Here is a 24,462-nt window from a genome sequence, read left to right as displayed (position 1 = left end):
GTTAGTGTATCATGCCCCCTCGCATGGCTCACCATGCTTCGGGACAGGTGCGTTGCTTCATTACCAATGCGCTCTGCACACTTTACCATTCCCAGTTGAAATAAATTGTGAAAACTATTCCCATGTCGATCTTTTGCTTGTGCCGACATTTTGACCATGATGTGAATAGGTCGACAACATATGGTCAAAATACATATGGACTGTCAACCTTGAATTGTCTGTCTGTCATCTAGTTCACAAAGAAAATGTAAACACTGAATGATGAAAAGTAGAAACAAAAACACAACATGTGATTATTTTTACTCCTATTGATATTTACCACTACTTAAGTCTGTGTTAGATGATTCTATATTTCCCTGTCATTTTAGGCTTTTTCAAGATGTCACTCATATTTCATTTCTTGCTACCAAATCGGAACTCTGGAAATAAATCTTTCTACTCACCTCCTCTTTTTCTGCACTTTGCAAGTCCCTCCACTCTTCAATTGGCTGTCCAAGGTCTACGGTGTTCATAGCGACCTTCACTTCCCCAATGATGTCATGTTTAGAGAATCGATCAAAGTCATATATGGACATGCATAGAGTCTTTCCACCAAGTTCTTGATAAGGAATCTGAGGGAAGTTAAAATACAAATGTTTTAAAGAGAAGTACCCACCAAAGTCTTGATGTGTCCATTAATATTCCAGTTCTGCCGGCACTCTGTAGTCCAATACAGCTTGCCCCGGTGCCAGAATAAAGATACACAGCATCCAAATCCTAAATGCTTGAGACAGAAAACAGCACTCAGAGACGAATAATAAATCAACAAGTGTATTGAGGAATAAAGGTAACGTTTCAGGGGTACCAACCCCGTCCTCAGACTGGCTGTAGGAATGGGCTGAGGACGGGGTTGGTACCCCGAAACGTTACCTTTATTCCTCAATACACTTGTTGATTTATTTTTCGTCTCTGAGTGATGTTTTTTGTCTCAAGCTTTTGGGATTTGGATGATCTATATATATAATCATCCAATGACTGGCACTCCAAAAAGCGGTGGGGGTAAAGCCGGATGTCTCACCTGGTGTAACAAGCAGGTACACCAGTATATAAGCGAACAAAAGCGGGTGTCACTCCAGGGCTTCAATCAGTGCAAAAGTTTTATTGGGGTCAACGGCCTGACAACGGGCCCCGGCCCGAAACGCTGTTGACCCCAATAAAACTTTTGCACTGATTGAAGCCCTGGAGTGACACCCGCTTTTCTTCGCACTCACAGCCACCTTTGAGCATTTGCTGGGGTGCACCTCTAAGGTGACAATCATTTGTCCCATTCATATAGCAGTGTAGGATAATAATCCAATGAGGGCACTCACAACAGTCTTATAATGAAACATCACCATTCCATCTAGTGTAGTCTACGTTTCGGCCACTAGGTGGCCTTTCTCATCCTCACGCTGGAGCTGTGAAGACATCTACAGATGTCCTGTCTTGAGAAAGGCTACCTAGTGGCCGAAACATAGACTACACTATATGGAATGGTGATGTACCTTGATTAAATTCTTTCATTATAAGACTGTGGTGAGCGCCCTCATTGGATTATTATTCTACATATATATATATATATATTCTACATATATATATATATATATCAACGAGTGACTCAAATTCAGCAATAATCAACGGTGAAGAAAGACACAACCAGGGGTTATGCTGTTTGTGTGTAAACAGTATATATATATATATATAGTCTGTATTACCCGGCACTCTGAAGACAAAGGTTAACTGCCTGGTTGCCCTCCTGAAAATGTAGTATATGCAGGGGTACCCCCCTTCCCAGAGATGGGGAGGCGGAATGAGGCAGCACTCACAGGACTTGAGATGAAAAAAAGCTGGTAGGTTTATTAAAGGTGCATTATAGATTGTCCATACACTCTACGTTTCAAGGCATTCGCCTCTTCCTCAGGACGGACAAGTAAGGGTAAGGGTATTTAGCACTTGCACTTACCCTTACTTGTCCGTCCTGAGGAAGAGGCGTGCGATATGCGATTATACCCGATTTTACATTGTACAGCCACCCTGATGGCTGATTACAATGTTAAATGCCCCCCCCCCAGACCCGACTTTTAATTGTATATCCACCATGATGGTTAATTAGTATGTCAAATGCCTCCCCATTGTTAACGCCACGATCAATGCCAACCCGAAGCGTGGCGAGCGCAGTAAGCCCGCGAGGGGCGGCGGTACGCGTCCTCCGACCTTTTCATACCCCCACTATCCACGACGGCGTGGAGTTGATATTACCTAGTGTGGCGAGCGCAGCGAGCCACCGAGCCTGAAGCGTTGCGATCGCAGTGAGCCCTGCAAGGGGACGCAGAATACATGTGAAGCAATGCGTGTCCCCTCGCGGGGCACGCTGCGCTCGCCACGCTTCGGGCTCGCTGCGCTCACCACACTATATAAAATCAGTTCCACGCCGACGTGGATAGTGGGGGTATAAAAAGGTCGGAGGACACGTACTGCTGCGCTCGCCAGGCTTCGGGTTGGCGTTAATCGTGGCGTTAACAATGGGGGGCATTTGACATACTAATTACCCATCAGGGTGGGTAGACAATTAAAAATCGGGTCTGGGGGGCATTTAACATAGGAATCACCCATCAGGGTGGCTGTACAATTAAAAATCGTGTCTAATCACATCGCATTGCATGCGATGCGACCCGATTTCACAGACCCGATGCCATACAATGTAAATCGGTGGCGCCGTGCTAGGAAACAAGTACCGAAACACCACTACTTATCTTTTAATTACACACTGCAAACATAAAGTGGTGCTGCCTTAAACCCTGTGAAGGCCCCTAGGTAGTTATAATTGTGGGGCCCACACTCACAAATTGTCTACTAATAAATGCTTGCATTTTACCAACCATCATTTTATAATCTGGAAACTGTACTGTGAATTTGATGTCTATGTGTTGTTAATAGGTTCATTAATACAGTATTTTCTCTAGAGAGCCTTTACTGTGACGTTTTCCTTTCTTTGAGTTTAATGATTCCTTCTAACTTTTTTAATATATTTAAGAAAGCTTAATTGTAATTTTCTTTCAAAATAAAAACAATATTAACAATATTAATTGATCCATTGTCATGGGGCCCCTAAAAGGCACGGGATTTATAAGCTGGTGCCTATTCTGCATATTTAATAATCCAGCACTAGTACACAGTGAAATAAATGCTAAATGTATTAATAATTCTAGCTAAACATATGAGGCCAAATGTAATAGGGTGAGAGTTTCAGAAAGTGAGAGATTTTGAGAGTTTGCCCATTTTTTTAAAGCAGCAATCAATTACATGGCAACATCTACCTGGTTTTGCAGTGTAGATGATTGCCACTTTAAAAAAATGGGAAAACTCTCCCAAAATCTCTCACTTTTTGAAACTCTCACCCTATTACATTTGTATGTTTTTAATGTATGCATTTAAACTTATGGGTGGAATGTAATAGGGTTTGAGAACCAGGAAGTGAGAGCTTTTGTGAGAGTTTTCAATTATTTACTCTGCAAAACCAGGTTGCCATGTAATTGATTGCTACTTTAAAAAAATGGGCAAACTCTCCAAAATCTCTCACTTTCTGATTCTCACGCCCTATTATATTTCCCCCCATGTGTTTTCATCATTTGGAATCTAGACACAATAACTATGGGTAAGATGAATTATATGGCAATAGAGAATAAAACTGTAACTGCAAACATTAAGGGGTTGGGTTCATTTGGTTTACAGAATGATGGTCGACAGTCATTAGGTCAACAGAAATAGGTCGACATGGGAAAAGGTCGACATGGGCCTAGGTCGACATGGGAAAAGGTCGAAAGGTCATTAGTTCGACAGGTCTTTAGTTCGACAATGTCTGGGTCGACAGTAAAAAGGTCGACATTGGGTTTTTCACTGTTTTTTTTTTACCTGAATGTCAACACAGTCGACATGGACACAGTTTAAAGTGCACCGCATCCCCTCGCATCGTTCGTTGCACTTGCAATGTGTCAGGCACGGTGCCTCGATACGCTCGGCACACTATTTACTCTCCCACCACGCCCTAGTGGATGGTAGGGCATGAAATACCATCTGTCGGCACGTCAGCTCAAAAAACAGTGAAAACCCCATGTCGACCTTTTGACTGTCGACCTAGACACTGTCGAACTAATGACCTGTCGAACTAACGACCTGTCAAACTAATGACCTTTCGCCCTTTTCCCATGTCGACCTTTTCCCATGTCGACCTAATGACTGTCGACCATCATGCTGTAGACCAAATGACCGCATCCCACATTAAGTGTGGCAGTTACTGGTTGGTTCTCTCCATGTTCTCTCATGCAGTACTATGATTGTATGTATTAAACTACATCATCAGTGCAGCTATCTTTAAGAGTGCACCAATGTACTGGACAATGTATGCACTACTGAATTTGACAGGTAAAACTAAAGTTGCCACACCTTGAAAGCAGGGACAGCACTGTCCCTGGTGTGTCCCTGGCTGTGGTGGCTGCTGGGCTGCAGGAAAGATATTGCGATAGTATCGAGATCTCACGCATGCCCAGTGGAACACTGTTGACTCTGGTAGGCAGAGGGTTTTCACTTCACTACTCTGGCAAATGAGATGTTGATACATCTCAATAGTTTTGCTTCCTGCTTCACCTATAGCGGCACAATATGCGCCGCTATAACACATCTCCCTCTATGTCACTGGTTGATATGGACAGAAATGTGGCTGTGTCCACATACATCTATCCCCTTTCCCATACAAGTCTCTTTACCCTTGACCAATGTGTGACTCTATTGCGCCGGGCTTATTTTTGTGTGACTTTTTCAACTTGAAAACACTGTAGCAAAGCATTTCATACGCAGATACAGCCGCATCACTTTGCAAATTAATATCATTTTAATCAGCATCACTTTGCAAATTAAGGCACATTGCAAGGAAAAATGTTGCATGAGGAGACTACATTATTCCAGATAATGCTGGTGTGAGTTTCTTTAAATCAGTGACTATTATGAAAAATGCAATGCAACTTTAGAGGGAGGCATCATGTGCACTTTTGGATTCAGTAAAACAAGTGATGAAATGAATAATAATCTTCTTTACACCTATTACTGAATAATTTATTTATAGAGGGTTGCTTGACCTTAAAAGTGAACGTCTCATTAAAGATGGGGTTAAGTGTCTTCCGATGAACTTTGGTCTCATACTTCTTCTTCTTATCAGGCAAAAAGAAAATCTTCACATAGGGATCTGATGTACCGCCTATGTCCAGTGCAGGTAATTCCGTGGCCTGTATTACCCCAACTTGGATCTGTTTGAAAGGATAGGTAGAAAATGCAAATTGAATATAGGAGTGTCATCTGCAGTGGTGTTCAATATATAAAGAAGCCATAGTCACATGGCTGATATCATTGCTGATAAAATCTATTGCTATGACAGTATTATTAGAAATTGGAATGGTAACAGCAAGGGTGAAAACATCCCCAAAATCGGAGCCAAATTAACAATGGGGCAGATGGAGTATTTGCTCCAGGCCTCCATATAAAAATAGATTCATGATCACCAGCTGGCCACATAGTTGGCCATAAATCATAAGCATTAAAATGGCATTTCTATTTTTACACACAAAATTATGCAATTTATGTACTTTGAAATATTTAGGGAGACATTGGGGTTTATACTGTATGGGATCTACATGCCAGGCAACATGGCATTGTCATCACCACCTCCATTTCTCATGAAAGACCCTTGAACATTTTCAGATCCAGGCCCATGAGGCCCATAGTCCGGCACTGTACAAAATACCTGGTTACTTTGAAAGTCATAGTCCAGTGAGAATTGTAGCTTTCCCAGCTTCTCTTCTTCTTTCTCTTCCTCCTCCTTATCCTCACCCTCTGTTAAACCAGTCTCAGCATCATCATCATCATCCTAAGGCATCTGCAGAGCAGAGAAGTAAATGTAACTTTTGTTGTCTTTTTTGTTACTGGTGTGGTACTGAACACATTGTTGAGCGTCAAGCTGTATATTAACTGTAAAAGCATCATCTCAAAGAAACTACTGTAGCCTTTACTGTGCAAACCCAAAACTAGAATGCAAATATGATTTGCAGCTCAAGGTGTGCCTTGTCTTCATGCATCCTGTTCACATGGTATCAAACAAGAGACATCCGTGTGTTCTCCTTAAACATCACAAAGGGAAAATAAGATGTCATATAACCATAATTGTACATATAATGCGCACTCTTAAATTGTTATCCAATTCCAATTCTGTAATCATGCTGTCACCTGTTAGCATTAAGGATTAAAGGTGTTATTTGCAATGACTCCAGCAGCATAGCAGGTAACCGTGCATGTTATAGAGGGTATGGGTCATAAGGTCGACACCAAGAATGTTGAAAGTTAATAGATTCACGACTATTGGCTGACAAAAGGTGGGTATGGAAAAGGTTGATATGAAAAAAGGTCAACATACATTTTTCACTTTTTTTGGTGTCTATGTAGACATATACGTCACCATTGAACACGGTATAAGTGTACCGTGTACCCTCGATATGCTGGGCACACTATTATAATCTAACTATATCCACTTGCATAGTAAAGAATGAAAAAAAACACTTGTTTTGACATTTTTTTTTTAATTCAACCTTTTTTATGTTGACCTTTCCCATGTCGACCTATTGCACGTGTCAACCTTTTGACCATGTTCATCTAAGGTATGTAGATATTTTCCCTGTGTCGACCTAAGATATGTTGACCTTTATCATGTGTCAACCAATAGTGGTCGACCTATAGACTCTCGGCTTTTTTATTGTCGACCTGTTGACTGTATCCCATTATAGAAAAGTGAGAGCTGGTAGCAACACATGCCAGGAGCAGAGCATGCATCATTCTCTTATGAATCCGACCGAGATCGGCCTACTTTTATTTAATAAATGTCGCCTGGTGTGTGTTAATAGCGATTTTTTGTGAAGCGGTCATTGGGTATTATCAAGACGAATACACATATTTTGACATGTCGTACAGCATTCAAATCCTTATTAAATGAGTTCCTATGGCTTACCACACCTTCTATCCATGCAGTAACAAACAGTTTAAATATATTTCCGAAATGTCTATCAATCTGCCCCATTTATCAAGAACCACTAGGAGACCTTTATTTCTTTAGTGCATGGCTTGGTATACTGGGCCTGTTTTGGACCTGTTAGCAAGGCTGCAATTTGTGCAGGTGGGCAAAACCATGTTGCACTGCAGGCAAGGCAGATGTAACATGTTCAGAGAGAGTTAGATTTGAGGGAGTTATATTGTTGTAATGTGCAAGGTAAATATTGGCTGCTTTATATTTAAGGGGCCTACATACATAGCGACAACGTTGAGTGTTCAGAGTGATGGTAGATCGCCCAGAATTCTCAGCAAGATCACTGAGCACACAACGATGTGTCAGCACTGTGTACTGAGCAATCTGTCAGGGCCTAGATTTATCCAGTGTGCTGGATATTAATTGCCAGGGCGATGGTGACGCGCAGGGCCGTGCATCGCTATCGCTAGGCCCCAACATACCGAGTGATCAAGGGGCCTTTTCTAAGCAATCTAGTGAGATCACTTAGAATATACCCCTAAATTGCTAGGTGTGTAGGCCCCCTTACACTGCAATTTATATTTCAGTTTGAACACCCTCACCCAAATCTAAAGGTGCGTACACAGTGGCCAATATATTGGCAGTTCAATTTAATGGCCAAAATATATCTATGCACCATCGGCCAGTGTGTACCATTGATATATCTATCTGTGAACGGCATCATTCACAGATATATCACTTTGACTGTGCAACACAGCCGATGCCCAATATACTGTACCTAAAGTTATATTGGCACATCATGCTATGTGTAAGGGTGATACACCAGTGATTCACAGCTCAGTGGTGCCCATTTGTGTTGTTAGTCCTGACGGATCAGGCAGTGTGTGAGGAGAACCTGCTGCCCGATCCGTCTGTAGCTATACAGTATCTACTATGTGTACCTCTCTCTGCACATGTTACATTTGCCCCACCTGCAGTGCAGCATGGTATTGCCCATCTGCAAAAATTGCAGCCTTGCTAAAAGGTCTGAATCAGGCTCTGTATGTGCATCTTTTTACAGAATATATGTCCTGCAGCCCTTGCCACTGTTATGGCTTTCTCGAAGATGCAGTTTACTGAAGACCATTTGGTTTTACAAAAAGAGACAACTGAACTGTGTATATAACACAGTTACTTATTTTGTAATAGTTTTGAAAGGTATGCATTGGGGATGCTGGTGTTCACAATACCGAGGCTGGCATCCAGACTACAGCCAGGAGACTGACGCTGAATACCGACATCAATGAATATGCCAGCACTGATGCCAGACTGTGCATAACCACCCACTGAACCATTTCTTACAAATAAAAAACATATAATATCTCTGAGAAGGTTGGTGCTAAAAAGAGAATCACCACACCATGGCCCTTCTTCTGGTTCACTCACAAAGGCAAATTCCTTCTCAAATGGACAGAACCATGTGCACTGCAGGGGGGCAGACATGTGCAGAGAGAATTAGATTTGGATGGGGTTTTACTTGAATTGAGATCTATATTGCAGTGTAAAAATAAAACAGTCAGTATTTTCCCTGTACAGAAACAATATAACTCACCCAAATCTAATTCTCTCTGCACAAGTTACATCTGGCCCACCTGCAGTGCACTTGGTTTTGTCCATTTGAGAAGGAATCTGCCTTTGTGAGTGAACCAGAATAAGGGCCTAAATACAAGTTTGTTTACAATGCTGAGGAGCTACCGGATTACCTGATTTAATGAGCCATTCACAGTTTCACTGTACCGGCCGTGTGTACTTACATGTGCATGGCTTAATCTTTGAGACAAGCATATGCTACTGGCCGGATCAACCAGGTAGCTCTCGGGTGTAACATACACATGAGTCAAGCAGGCATGCACCAGTAGTATGTGCCTGGTCTATGCTAGATTAACATTTTACACTTCCTGTATGCTTATGTTTTTACCAATTTATTTTGCTTGCAAAATGCAAATTCTCCTTTAAAGAAGATATGTGTGTGGGTTTGGATTTACTTGAATTTCAAAACAGCATTTTACTGGTGATCCTGCTTGCGCTAATTACATGCAAAAAAAAATTTGAATCTGCACATCACTACTTTAGTTATCAATAAACCTTTATAATGCAAACATTTGTCTCTTCTCTCCCATATCATAAATATTTGCTAAAATACATACCGAAACCAAATTATAATATTTGTTTAGCAACATAGAAAGCTATTAGTTGAAATTAGCCAATAACACCTGGCTCACAAATACCACTTTCACACTGCCTAAACGTTTTAAAAAACGGTATTTTAAAACGGTATTTAAAATGGGTCTGAGCTTTGACATTGCAGTAGATTATTCCCCTTGCAGACCGCACTTAAAAACCGGTATTTTGCCGATTTTTAACCGTTTTAAAACGGTAATCTGTGCGGTCTGAAAGGTGCCGAACCACTTTACTGTTTTAAAAAGGCATTTTTTTTTTAAAACGGTTAAAATGGAGGGTCCTACCAGTTTCAGACCCAGTATTTTGGCATCAAAATCGGGTCTGAAACGGTATTTAGGACTCAGCCAATGAGCGGACCCAGTGCAGTGAATATTTAATGAGTGCTCATTAAATATTCACTGCGCTTCACCCCCTGGAGCCCCCCCTAGGGCTAAACACCCCCCCCCCATTTTGTTTAAGAAACCTCCTCCCCCCCCCCCCGTGCAGCCGGTACCTCCTGTGTTGAGGATCCCGGCAGTATGGACGGATGCACTTATGAAAAAAAGTGTCTTTCGGAAAATGGCTGCCCCATAGGAAAACCGGTTTTAAAAAACTGTCTTTCGTATGGGGGAAGCCATTTTCCGAAAGTCACTTTTCTTATAGGAAAAGTGACTTTCAGAAAATGGCTGCCCCCATACGAAAGACAGTTTTTTAAAACTGGTTTTCCTATGGGGCAGCCATTTTCTGAAAGACACTTTTTTTCATAAGTGCTTCCCCGACCAACTGCAGTGCCGGATCACGCAACGGAGGTACCGGCTGCACGGGGGGGGGGGGGGGGGGGGGGGGGGCGCGCTGAAGACTGGCTTTGACCCTGTTTTTGGAAAGTTTCCAAAAACGGGTCTGCCAGTGTAAAAAAAAACGCACTTAAACGGTAATATACCGTTTAAGAGATGCGGTGTGAAAGGGGTTTTACCTGGCAGACCCGTTTTTGGAAACGTTTCCAAATACAGAGTCAAAGCCAGTTTTGCGGTCTGAAAGCAGCATAAGAAAGTGCAGCTGCACTCCAATAATCCACAATATTTATTCCACATTAGTTTGCATTTATTAAAAAGAATGGAATACATTTAATATATTTTATATATGAATACAATATTTAAAAACCACATACAGACAAGACATACAACATATAACATATAAGGTCCTGTTTAGGCACTTCAATGAGGCAGATTTCTATAGTCTCTAGTGAGGCTTATATGGCTTAGCAAGTTTTTAGTGTGAGTGATTATTGGAGTGCAGCTGCGCTTTCTTAGTGTCAATCTCTTAATTGCCACCTAGTTTCTCTTGTTTGCATGTGTAGGAGGTTCACAATTGTCTCCTAAAAAAGAGAGCTACAACCACACTCCAAAATTAAGTATATACCGAGATGCCATACTAAATATTGATATAGGAAAACCACCAGTGAAGACCAGCGCTACTGTGTGAAATTTTTGTCACAACTGTTTGTTTTTGTTAGGTCTGTAATCTGTTGTTTTTTGCTAAATACCGTTTCAGAGCCATTCTCACTGCATAAAAAACGGCTCTGAAACGTGTAGGACTCTGCTTTTTAAACGTTTTGAAATACCGGTTATCTTTAACCGGTAAATCAACTCTGTCACTTTCCCACTGCAGCCTTAAACATGTTGAAATGTGAAAAAAATGGCAATATACCATTTTACAAGTGCGGTGTTAAAGGGGTATAATGCTGAATACTGCCATCATCATAATCAGGCATATGACCCCTGGCCTCCTACACATGGCTAACTCCTGCATATATGCATCTGTGTTCCAATAAGCAACTGTTCACAATTACACAACCAAGATCTTATACCCAAGTTCTCACTGCCGCAAAAACCCGGGTTTTGCCAGGGAAGCAGTCATTTCCCATGTCCCGTCTCACGGGTGTGAACGGGTGTGAGTGAAATTCCAGGGTGTAATGCCCCGGGAATTACATACAGGTTTTTTGCAGGGTTATTCCTGGGAATTACCCAGGTGTCCACCGGTGTGAACAGGCACGACCTGAGTTTTTTACACAGAATGTGAAAAAGCGAGCTGATTGGGGAATAAGATCAGGTGACATCCATTTAATGCTGCAGAGAGGAGATGACTCCCAGGAGGGATGAGTAGGTGCTGGAACTGCTGGCTGTGAGAAGGGAGGAGGAAATAAACAAGCAAGTGACTGGCACTGTCAAGGATTCGACAGTGTGCTACAACATATCAAACATACTGTCTGCCTGTGGCATCCATAAAACCCAGCAACAGGTTGTGAACAAACTTAAAGCACTTCATAAGCAGTACTCCATGGTGCATGATCTCAACCAGAGGAAGAGTGGTGGTGCCCGTATTAAAAATCAAAGCTGCTCTTGAAACAACCAATCAAAGCTGCTTTTTCAACAACCAATAAAAGCTGCTCTTAGATTCCTCACACTTGTTGGCAGGGCAGACCAGGGAACCAGTGTGAATGGGGCAGACACGGAAATTTCTCAGGACTAAGGTGCAGTATGAACTGGGTCTGTGAGCTGAGATGATCTGTGCCCCGCCAAAGACCCAGCAACAAAAACCCAAATTTTTGCAGGGGCGGCAATGAGAACGTGGTATTACTGTACTCGACCTATGGTAGAATACCCATTACCTCTGTAACACACCTCTTCAGGCACAGGCAGATTTAAGTAAAATCTAGCTGTCACAGTGACTCCTAACATATAAGAATATCTACCATTCTATAATAATGTCCTGGACACTGCCATTCAAACACATTTCCAGTATCTCTGCTCAAGCTAATAACTCTAAGTGACTTTTAAATACATTTAATTCACTAGTTATCCCTCCCTCACTAAACTCACCAGCTATTATCAGTGCATAAGATCTTGCTTCCCATTTCAAGGACAAGATTGATAAGATCCAAAGATGAATAATATGCTCTTCCAAAGCCAGTAACCTGCTTAATTATCTACCTGAACCCTCTGGTACTGTACCTTCTCTTCATTTGATCCCACAAATGATTATGAAGTAGCTACACTATTTATCATCTACCTACTCTACTACCAGTGGTGTAACTATGAACATTGCGTGATGGTCCATTTTAATTTCAGCACTGCACAAGTCAGGGCAAGAGGGGAGCCGGGATCGATGAGGTAAATCTGCGGGTCCTGGCCGCAGCACAGCGGCTTTACAATAGCCCGGCAGACCCCCAGCGCCTGAACTTACACAGTGCCTCCCCGTGACCGCGGGGTCTGCGGGCCTATTGTTACGCCACTGTCTGCTACCTCTCCTCTTGATCTTATACGCTAAACCAGGGTTCCCAAAGTGGTTTCTGAACTTCTCAGCATGGGGTCATGACTCCATGTTGCTGACCATGAGGCTGATTACTTTTCTCATTTCAGTCAGTGATTCAAGGAGTCTGAAAAATCCGTTGAACTGTCTGTTATTTTAGACTCCTCCCATCATATTGTGGCTCCAAAATGCTGCCATGTATGTGCTGTCCGCTGACTCCACGTGACGTGATGACCTTCTGCAGTAACTTGCTGTGGTCCTGTCATTCATTTTATTGTATGATGGGGGTCCCAGAGCAAAATAGTTTGAAAAACATATCATTAAAGATATGTTTCTTCTACTCATTCCAATCTTAACTACAATCTGTAATCTATGTCTAGTTATCTTTCTAGCACTGTTCAAGCATGAGGTGATTACTCCCATTTTAAAGTTCTGGCCCTGACTCTTTCAATCTACCATCCCATCTCTCATGCCACTCCAAGCTACTTGAAAGACCTGCCGACATTCACTTTTTTAAGTCACGCAACTCTTTAAACTCACTTTATTCAGACTTTCATTCCCAACATTCCAGACAGACAGCACAGACTTAAGGTGCCCACACACTAGAAAGATCTGCGATCTTAAGATATACGCATAAATTAGCCTTGACATCTTTTGTCCGTCCTGGACAAAATATTTCAGGCAAGCGCACATATTTACCAAAGATTTCTCTTAGGATCCCATATGCGTTCCTGGATCCCATGTGTGTTGGATCTTTTGCTAAATCTTCTGATCTTTCATGCAGCATGCAAGATCAGAAGATTTAGCAAACGATCCACGGGAGCGCGCATCCGACCGATATCGACCAATTTTTGGTAAAATCTGCCAATTTTAAAAAAAAATAAAAAGATCGTTTTAGTGTGTGGGCACCTTTAGATAATTAATGATATGGTCATTGCAAAGTCTAGGTCGTTCCTCACTTAATTTTCTATTATTGGGGCAGATGTATGATCCGTCGTTATGGGGGAGAAGGGGTATCAGCGCACGTTATGTGCACTGATACCGCTTCTCCCCCATGTATGATCGTGCCGGGATGCGGTAATGGACAGGGGCGCTATGCGCCCCTGTCCATATCGGCGCTGCTATCAAAATGATAGCAGGCCTCAGGCTGGCGAAGCCCTATCTAAACAGCAGGGACAGCGCTGTCCCTGCTGTTAGGTCTGGGCTGCGCTGGGGATCTCGCGTGAACAGCGAGATCCCGCGCATGCCCAGTGCGGCCGGCCGGGGGACAGGAGATAGCGCATCAGTATTAACTGATGCGCTATCTCCAGAAAGGGACATCGCCGGAGGGGGGAGTTAACGCTCCCCCGCTTCGGCAGACAAGATGTTAATACATCTTGTCGATGTCCCTTCCTGCTTCGCCTCGCTAATGAGTCGAAGCAGGAAGTATCATAGCGGCGCGATACTTCTGATACTACTGATTATTTACAGAACAGAACTAGTTACATTTCCACCAACTAATAGTAGTTACCAACCTGAAATCTCTGTCAACAAATCAACCCTACCCCACAAGCTCGCTGCCTAGGCCTTGACTTTGAACTGTCCTTTGTTTCCACATTCAAGCCATCTCAACATCATGCTACATACATGTAAAAATAATTTCCAAAATCTGACCATACTTTCACAAGACACTGAAAAAACAGTAGTCCATGCTCTCATCATATCCTGCATTGATTATTGCAATAGCCTCTTCACTGGTCTTCCCAAAAAGAGAACTCTCACCACTACAATTCATTTTGAAGGTGCATTTTTCCTCCTCACCAACCATCCATCATCTTCTGATCCAGTCTATCAGTTCCTCCATGAAAATATATTTAAAAATATAAATTACTTACACATAAGCCTATTAAATAAACTACCCCAACATACATCTCATTTCACATATATCACAAATATCTTCCTACCAGAGCTCCTATATCAAGAATATCTTCCTACCCAAGCCCACAAGAATTGTATCTCTCATCAATGGGCACTCGCTATTACTGCCCTCCCACCAACAAACCTCCAAACCTTTAAGTATTCCCTGAGAAGTCACCTCTTCAGGCAAGCCTATCAGATTCCAGAACTGCCCACAGAACCTTCACAAGCTATCCTACCCGATTACATCCTCTCTATACACTCTACTCATAACCTCACATATTTTGTCTTTAGAGTCATTCAACATAAAATCAAGTTTTTGAAAAAAAAAATAAACTTTACCATCTAATATTTAAATTTGGTATAATAAATGCTGCCATGGTTGCAGATGCTTCACTGGATTTAGAGACATCTGATACACAATCTCCTGCTTGCCAGAGGTGCACCTGCCTGAAAAGGGGGCACAGCCTAATATAAAGGGGGCATGTCACTCTGTTAAATCACTCTGGAACTAGTCCAGCATCCCTTGTAGATGATGGCTGCTCCCAGAGTCTGGCCTGTATTTAGTGAAGGATCTTCCACTGTGGCAGGAGCTGTGTGCTGCAGGAGAATATCCCAGTGGTATCATTCCCTCCGCACGCATCCCCTTGAACACTTCTACACTGGCCTACGACACCTGGTGATTGCGACCTAAGCTCATGTGTCGTTGTGAGCAGTGATCCCAAGCCATCCATTTTTCTTATGCTGTAACATGTTGATTTGCATTTTATATGCTATTTTTTTATTTATTTAGGAGACTCGTCGCACACACAAGCCTAACGTCAATAAAGTGTTACTTTCACATGTTCGTTTGCGTCTGTATACCCCTTTGTGCAAGGTCTACAGAGCATGCACAGGAAGATGAAGCCCACACATCCTGTATCATGGCAGTTGCAGATGGCAAACAGACTATGCTCAAGACTCAGCAGCCCAACACCACCAGCAGTAATCTATGAGTAACACAGCAGAGGATACTGTTGGGGAGGGTGAGCCTGTGGGATCTTGTCAGAGAGGTATGTTATTTTAAATACAGGCAGCGTATTGGTTAATATCTCTCTCATACTAAACTAAATATGCCACTTGTAATTATTAGGATCATTATTAGATTAAGCCCTCATGAGTTTAGGTTGCAGACTCCAAATACCCTGAGTAAAGAGGCAAATGAGATGATGATGAGAAACTACCCAATCGCAGCCAATCAGGTTCCAGCTGTCATTTTACAGGTTGTGCTAGATAAATAATGGAAGCTTGTTGCAGACCATTCTGAAAGTATAAGTAGCTGTTAACAGGGTGATCAAGTAGACTACTGTAGCTACTATTGGATGTAATTTGTATACAAAGTGAAAGCAATACAAAGTGAAGGCAATAAAAAATGGTTTATGACGTCAAAGCCTGCCCCTTCTTCGGCGGACTCTGATGGAAATAAGCTGCTTGCTAAGCAGCGAAAGACTTAATCAGGCCCATGGAGACATTATGTGGGAAACTACATGCTGACTGCCACTGAACTGCCATTAAATGTGAACTGCATTATACAGTGCAGAGTTTTGAGCACTAATTAAGAGAATTGTGCTATGCTAGAGCCTAATTTCAGATCAGCAGTTAAGCTCTCTTCAGGAGGACCCCAGAACAGATGTATTTTCATATGGAACAAACCTATATTGCTTACTTTTGTGCTTCCAATAACTATAAAAACTAGAAAAGATTGTGGCATTTTCTTTTTCACTATTAATAGTTGCATTTCCAAAAATAGTTATAATGGTTTAGATGTATTAACCAGTGTTAAGTGCATATGCTGCACTTAATGCTGGTAAACCGGGGAGGGGGGATTGCTTTTTTTGGTACTTATGTAGTATCTGGGCGACCGATTTAGAAATCGGGTCGGATCGCATCTCATGCGACCAAATCGGATGCGATGCGATGGACCCGATTTTTCCATAGGAATCAATGTTAAAATGGAATGAGTCCATTTTAACATGGAATTCAATGGGAAAAGGGGTCCTTTTCATACCCCTACTATCCAAGTGGGCATGGAGTTGGATATAAACCTGTGGCGAGCGTAGCGAGCCACCGAGCCCGAAGCGTGGCAAGCGTAGCGAGCCCCGCGAGGGGACACAGAATACCGTTCGCTCGCCACGCTTCGGGCTCGGTGGCTCGCTACGCTCGCCAAAGGTTTATATCCAACTCCATGCCCACTTGGATAGTAGGGGTATGAAAAGGACCCCTTTTTCCCATTGAATTCCATGTTAAAATGGACTCAGTTCATTTTAACATTGAATCCTATGGAAAAATCGGGGCATCGCATCGCATCTGATTGTATGCCTTAACTTAAGGCATACAATCAAAAAATCGAGCGCCCAGATACTACATAAGTACCCTTTTTTATGTATTATCAGCACACCTAACATGCGCCTCAGCCGTTCGGGTGATGCATGACTGCCTGTCAGGCATAATTTGCTGTTAAGCCACCCCGGCCCAGGGCTAGCATTGTCCTATTCCCACTCCAGGAACAATGCTACCTCTGCTGCTGGCTCTGGGCTGCGATCAACATCTTGCGATAATAGCAAGATCTCGTGCATGCCTACTACAGCCGGCCGGGCAAGAAAGGGATTTATTTTAAAAGTGCGCATACGCAGGGCTCCTAGGGGTGCTGATAAGGAGAGCCAAGGACGCAGTACATAATGGCTTTCCTTACAGCAGAACTCTGAGTTTGTTCCCACCAGAAATTAGATATAAAGGGGCAGATGTATTAAGCCTTAACAAGAGATAAATGCAAGGGTGATAAAGGCCCTTATTCTGATCGGTGCGGATTTTTCCGCATGCGGTCGTACCGCCGATGGTTTTCGACTGCGCATGTGCAGAGGTCACTCTGCGCATGTGCAAGCGGTTTCGCCGTACGTATTCTTTAGACGCCGCACAGGGGGCAGAGAGGGGCGTGAAGGGCTACTTAGCCTCATTACCCTATGCATACGCCCCGCGTTTCATGGGCGTTCCCATGCAAACGCAGGGCGTATGCATGGTAATGAAGCCGTGACGCATGTGTAGGGGGCGGGCAGCTGACATCGCCGGATGTCAGCTGCCCGCCCCCATACATGATTTCATACGGACAAGTGTCCGTGTGGTCTAGGGTGGCGGGCGCTGGTGGAGCGTGCGGCCCTGCATTCGATGTTCGGCGACCATCGAATGCAGGGGCTGCTCCCAAGATGGAGGAGGCGTATCCCCGTCCACTTTCATGCGGACCGCCACATATCCGCGTATGGACGGAGGTGGCAATCCGTATGGAAGGCGGGGATTCGCCTGCACGGTCCTGGCCGCATATTCTGATCTGGCCGCACAGATCAGAATAAGGGCCAAAGAGAGATAAACGTCCAGCCAATCACCTGCTAACTGCCATGTTACAGGCTGTGTTTGAAAAAAGTCAGTTAGCAGGTGATTGGCTGGACATTTATCTCTCTTTATCACCCTTGCATTTATCTCTTGTTAAGGCTTAATACATCTGCCCCAAAATAACTTATAAGACTGATAAGCTCTACAATGGTTTTAATAGACAGAATCTCTGAGTATTCAAGACAGATCTGATCAAAATCTATTCCACCTCTAAACAGACAGAGAAGGGTAGATTTGCTTCAAGTTGTAAAAGAAAGGTGGAAGTGTTGCTCGTAGTAACCAGATTCTAGTGTCTCAATTACCCTAAATAAATTATATAAATAAACAATGGTTATTTTGACTATTTTAAGCTAAAATCTCCATTGACACCACTAGATGGAGATGATGTACATATTTAACAGAAAGACTGTGGGACAGAGCTTTGGAGAAAGATAAACGTAGAGAGAAAATAGTACCAGTCAGGCAGCTCCTAATTGCCATTTTACAGTCTCTCTCTATCTAGGGACATATATAGTGCCAGAAAACCCGTACAATAGCGTGGAATATGGTTGAAACTGTTCCTCCCAAAGTGGCTGCCCATTTTTGGAGGGACATTTACTACAGTCTAACGGAGGCAGACACTAATAGCTGACTGGTGACCAGCGTGAGGAGCTCCGACTCAGTCAGTCAGATGCTGCAGCTAGAGAGAATGTGGCAGCAATATGAAACCCCTGACAACGAGCAGGTAGTATGGCATCATTCTAAATGGCATTACCGTGAGGGGCATAATATGGTGTCTGGGGCATTACTGGCCCATACACGTAATGCAATTACACGATTGTTACAATTTAGTTTAGTTCGGAACGATATTGTATCATGTGTACACACGACGTGTCGTAAGATGCTCACTCCGGTGCATCTTATGAGACATTGGGCCAGATGTACTAAGCTTTAAAAAATTATAAAATGGAAAGTTATAAACTACCAGCCAATCAGCTCCTAACTAATGTTTCAAACCCAGCCTGTGGCATGGCAGGAAGCAGCGGATTGGCTGGTGGGTACCAGTCCCGCCGCTTTCCTCCCAGATGTATTTGAACAGCTCAGGGACTTTGCAAGTCACTGAAGCCGTTCGCAAAGGGGACCTGCACATGCACCTAATATACCATCCGCAGAGCCCCAAACATCGGAATTTAACCAGAATGAGGGCCAATGTGTATAAACAAGCGTCCTCAGTCACTTATTTTCTATGGCAAAGCTTGCTCTTGCAAAGGCAAAATAATGGTTCAAAGATATATAAAACACAGACACAATGGGAAATCCAACCTCCATGTGCTATTCACAAAAATATATGTCAATAATTTCTTAGACACAACAGTTCCTGGACAATTATCCAAAGAATCAAATAGGTAGGGACTTAAAGATATTTTCTGATGTCATAAATAAATCGTCTTAATACACACAGAACTGTATAAATATAAAAATACACTAAATATTATATAGAGCATCTCCGCAACTATTTACCAACCTGATATCTCTATCGATAATTCAATAATCAACCCTACCCCACAAGTTTTCTGCTTAGGTACAAAAACTGTAATCTGTGCACTCATTGGGTGAGATTTAATAGGATGAGAGATTCAGAAAGTGAGAGATTGTGTGAGAAATCTCCTGTTTTTTTTTTTTTAAGTGGCAATCATTTACCCTGCAAAACCAGTTTGATTTTGAAGTGTAAATGATTGCCGCTTTAAAAAAACTGGAGATTTCTTCCCAAATCTCTCACTTTCTGAATCTCTCATCCTATTAAATTTCACCCATTATCTCCCACATTGATTATTGCAATAGTGTCCTTAATGGTCCTCCCAATACACACTCTCATCACTACAATCCATTTTAAATGCAGCTGCAAGGCTAATCTTCCACGTTAACCCTTTGAGTGCCAACACTGCTGTGAGAATCCTCAAAATAGCCGCTAAAAATGCCACCGTCGAGCACAGCGACTGTTCTTTTAGTATAAATAAATAAAAATACAGCCATGTCAATTAACTAAAGTTTAGTTAAATATTGTACCCAAAAAAGAAGTCACTGTAAGCAACGCCTGCAATTTTAACAGATTATTTGAGGATCTCTTACAGCAACGTTTTCACTCAAAGGATTAAGCATTCAATTTATACTGGTCTGCTCTGTCATCCATTGGTTACTTGTATTCTACCGTATTCGATATACACATACTTTTACTTACATATTGTGTTATTAAACAATCTAAACCAACAGACATCTCTGCTTATCTCAAAATAACTTCACCTGACCACTCCGCACTGCATCTCTCATTCACATGCATTACTCTCTCCTATTCACAATTACAGAACTTTTATTGGACTGTACCCACCCTCTGGAATGCGCTCCCATGTGCAAAAGTACTCTCCTCTAGCCTCCAAACCTGACAAATTACCTTTATAACCTGTACAGTCCTACACACAATCTCACGTATTTGGTGTGAGATGTAATAGAGTGCAAATTTTAGACTTTTGCCAATTTTTTGCAAAAAAAAAAAAAATCGCACATGTAATAGGATGCGAATTGGGGTAAAAGAAAATCGCACTTTTTGACGTGAAATCGCACATTTTGACCTGTCGATTTATTCTCACACTTCAATTTGCATCCAGATGCTTTCCCAGTATTCGACTACAACTCACAAATGTAATAGGGTGCGATTTTTGGTAAACGTTACCAAAAATCGCTAAAAAAATAGGACCAGGTTCTGACTGGCGAATTTCACAGAACCATGCACAGATCATTGAGATCTGTGCATGGTTCTGTCATAAAAATGTGTAAAAGTTAAAATAAAAAAATAAATGGTGCGGGGCTCCCCCCTCTTGAGCATAACAAGCCCGGGCTCATTGAACCGGACCTGGTTCCAAAGTATGGGGGACAAAAAGCGTAGGGGTCCCCCGTATTTCTGAAACCAGTCCCGGACTCTTGGACCCAAAAATATGGGGGACAAAAAACTGGGGGTCCCCCATATTTTAGAACCAGCACCAGGCTCCAACAGCCCGTGGTGCCATGCAACAGCCGAGGGACACTTTTTACGTAAGGTCCCCCAGCCATACCATGAGCACCGTGGACGCCAGGCTGATACGTGTAAAATTAGACTAAAAAACATTGATTTTATAGTTGAACTACAAGTCCCAGCAGGTCCCCCCACACATGCTGGGACTTGGTGAACCATAAGTCCCAGCATGCAGGGCATTAATGGTCTTTCTTAAACTTGTAGTTCACCTGTAAAAATATTGTTCAAAGAAAAAACCACACACACACACAGAATGGTAAAGCTTTAATACACGCATTATTTTTACACCATTATACATTTCCATCCTTGGCTCCAGTGTTGATCCTCTGCTGCACCTCACCCACACGGACAGCGGGGTGAGCCTGCTCCCCTTGCACTGACTGCGGGGTGAGGTGGCTTCCCTCACACTAATGACAGAGGGGAATGCCGCTGTCAAATTGCTGCAGAAGTCCGCAGCCCTGATTGGCTGTAGGCGTCTATGTGTGTTTTTATTTGAACATTCATTTTACAGGTACACTACAAGTCTAAGGGGGCCCATTAATGCCCCGCATGCTGGGACTTGTGGTTTGCCAAATCCCAGCATGTAGGGGAGGTCTGCTGGGACTTGTAGTTCAACTGTCAAAAGCACTGTTTTTTAGTCTGATTTTACACATATCAGCCCGGCATCCACCACCTTTGGACTCAGCTCCGAACTTCAGTCCTGGATGGGTGAAGCCTTTAATAGGGGGCCCCACTCCCCCCATGTGACCAGACACAGTGTGCATGGTATGGCCAGGGGACCTTATGTTAAAAGTGTCCCCCATTTGTGGCATGACACCGCAGGCTGTTGGGGCCTGCTGGTTACAAAATACAGTATGGGTGACCCCAGTTTTTTCGTCCCCTGTATTTTAGGAACCTGGACCAGTCCAAGAGTCTGGGGCTGGTTTCAGAAATATGGGGGATCCCTATGCAAATTTTGACTTGATTTATGATTTTTAGACATGCGATTTAGTCCGATTTTAGACTTAAGTCTAAAAATCGCACCCTATTATATTTCACCCTTTGTCTTTCTTTACATCCTCCTGATCCCTGTGCAACTTTATCATAAAGTTTACCAAGATCAATTACAATATGGTTGGACCATTATGCAATACATAGCACCTATCCATGTGTATCAATGCCCAATTTCCCTGTAGATTGTAAGATTGCAAGCAGGGGCTTCCTGCCTGCATTACCCTGTCTGTTATTACCCTGTTTTCTTTTGGGTAAAGCAGAACAATTGTAAAGCACCACATAATATGCTATGCTAGATAAGAGAATGTTAACAAATACATCTCCAAAACACAGCAGGTCTTGCAGGGTGTTCGCTATATGCAGTGTTTAGTATCTACCAATATTAGTCCAAGAAATGACAACTGGCAAACTAGCAACAAGATCATTGGGCACCCAAGGCAGGCTTGCCTACCCTCCCGGAATGGTCGGGAGCCTCCCGAAAATCGGGTCCTTCTCCCGGCCCCCCGGGAAGGTGGGCAAGTCTCCCGCTTTTTGTCCCCGCTCCCCCCTTGCCTGCTGGTTTAATTACTGTAAAATCGCGGGTCTGTGGGGAGGGGGCAGGGCTTAAATAACGCGAGTGCATCATTTCCCGTCATTTAAGCCCCGCCCCATCTCCACTGCCCGTGAATTACAGCGGCATGGGGGGGGGGGGGGGGGGGGAGTGATGTTAGCCTTGTCCCCACCCCCGCCTCTCCAGGCTTCTCCCGGAGAAGTGAAAACCAAAGTAGGCAAGGTTCAGTGATGAGCAAGAGGTCGGAAGGCTAGCCCTTCTGAACTAATCCTATAGAAATGCTACTAGTACAAAACCTGCTGAAAAAGTTAATGCTGGCTATGATGAAAGCTGACAGAACACACAGTGTATTGCACCTTGATGTGTAGCCACAGGTATTGGTCATTGGGGTCGACCAATACCATGGGTATGGGCCATTGGGTCGACCACTGCAGGTTGATATGGCTTATGTTGACACCTCGAATAGGTCTAAGGTCGACATGGATGAAAGGTCAACACAAGCATTAGGTTGACAATGGCTAGGTCAACAGTCGAAAAGGTCGACAATGGTTTTTTCCTTTTTTGTGTCCCAAATATCGACATGGGCACTGTATCGCATGGCTCACTGGGCTCGCCATGTTTTGGGCATGGTGCCTTGCTACTCTCGGCACAACTATTTTATTGTCCCTCCACGCCCTAGTAGATGGTAGGGCATGAAATACAGCCTGACAGCACATGTCAGCCTTTTGACTGTCAACCTAAGCCATGTTGACCTTCAGTGGTCGAACCAATGTATGTCGACCTTGTATGTGTAGACACAATGACCGGATACTGTACCCACAGACTGGTTAGAATGTTAATGGCAGTGGCCTCTTTCAGTAGCATAATGTGCACTGCAAAAATTGTTCAGTAATGATTTGAGTAATGCGACAAAGAGTTGGCTTCCAAATTCCCCAAATCTCAATCCAATTGAGCATCTGTGGGAAGTCTGAGCCATGGAGTCACTCACCTTGCAATTTACAAGACTTAAAATATCTACTGCTAAGGTATGGTACCAAATACCACAAGTCACCTTTTAAAATCCTGTGGAATCCGTTCATCAATGGGTCAGAGTGGTTTTGGCTGTAAGGGGGGACCACAATATTAACCAGCTGGTTTTTGAAAGCAGGGATTTTTTTGTATTTAATCTTTAATCTCTTATATTAAGGCCCAGATGTATCAAGCTTCCAAAGTGATAAAATGTAGAGTTATAAACAACCAGCCAATCAGCTTCTACTTGTCATTTTTCAAACCCAGCCTGTGATATGGCAGTTGGGAGCTGATTGGCTGGCTGTTTATCACTCTCTATTTTATCACTTTTTGAAGCTTGATACATCTGGCCTAGGGGGGGATGTTCTAACATCCGCTCCCCAGTTCCGCCCATCGCATTCATAATTATCGCATATGCACTAACATATGCGATAATTATGGCAAAGGACAGCTGTTCGTTAAGAGCTGTCCTTTGCGGTGAGTCAGCGGCTCCCCCCTCGCTCCCCTACCTGGCTGCTGGCTTCTGCGAGGGGGCTGGCTCTCCTCCTCCCTGCACCCGGAAGAGGATCAGTGCAGGGAGGAGGAGGTCAAGGGTCCGGGCAGCACAGCTCTGGGTGATGCAGGGCGGCGGGGGTACGTGCGGGGTGGCGGGGGGTCGCGTTAGAAGCCCATAGGCTTCTATGGGGCATCACCAGATTTCTCTGCCGATGCCCCCCGCCGCGGTAACCCGGCAGGGGATGCTTAGTGCATCCCAAAATAATGGGGTTTTTACCGCGTTTTTAGCTTAGAGAATCTCCCCCCTAGTCTCCTAATGTAAGCAGTGCTCAAAGTGGGGTGGTATTCTGCCACTTCAAGCATGGGACCAGGGCAAATGCAAAGTGGTTAGTTGGACTCTGGGCATGATTTGCAGGACATTGACAGGCTGAGAAGAAGCGGTCTCTGCTCTTCTATACCTCA

General features: G+C 43.3%; 1 protein-coding gene across 1 annotated transcript in view; it reads right to left on the bottom strand.

The window, feature by feature from the left end:
* LOC146060196 (synaptotagmin-2-like) overlaps positions 1 to 24,462 on the bottom strand; it is a 135,007-nt gene that overhangs the window by 25,016 nt on the left and 85,529 nt on the right. Inside the window, exons 4-6 of the mRNA XM_083173165.1 lie at positions 5,813 to 5,935; positions 5,151 to 5,318; positions 444 to 611 (exon numbers count right to left, since the gene is read on the bottom strand). Of these exons, the coding sequence (XP_083029291.1) occupies positions 444 to 611; positions 5,151 to 5,318; positions 5,813 to 5,935 (459 nt within the window). The remainder of the gene's footprint in view (positions 1 to 443; positions 612 to 5,150; positions 5,319 to 5,812; positions 5,936 to 24,462) is intronic.

Source organism: Crinia signifera, chromosome 2, assembly GCF_055691185.1.
Source record: "Crinia signifera chromosome 2, ASM5569118v1, whole genome shotgun sequence".
NCBI lineage: Eukaryota > Metazoa > Chordata > Amphibia > Anura > Myobatrachidae > Crinia > Crinia signifera.
Note: the sequence above shows the minus strand (reverse complement) of the source record. Positions and strands in the feature narration are given on the sequence as shown.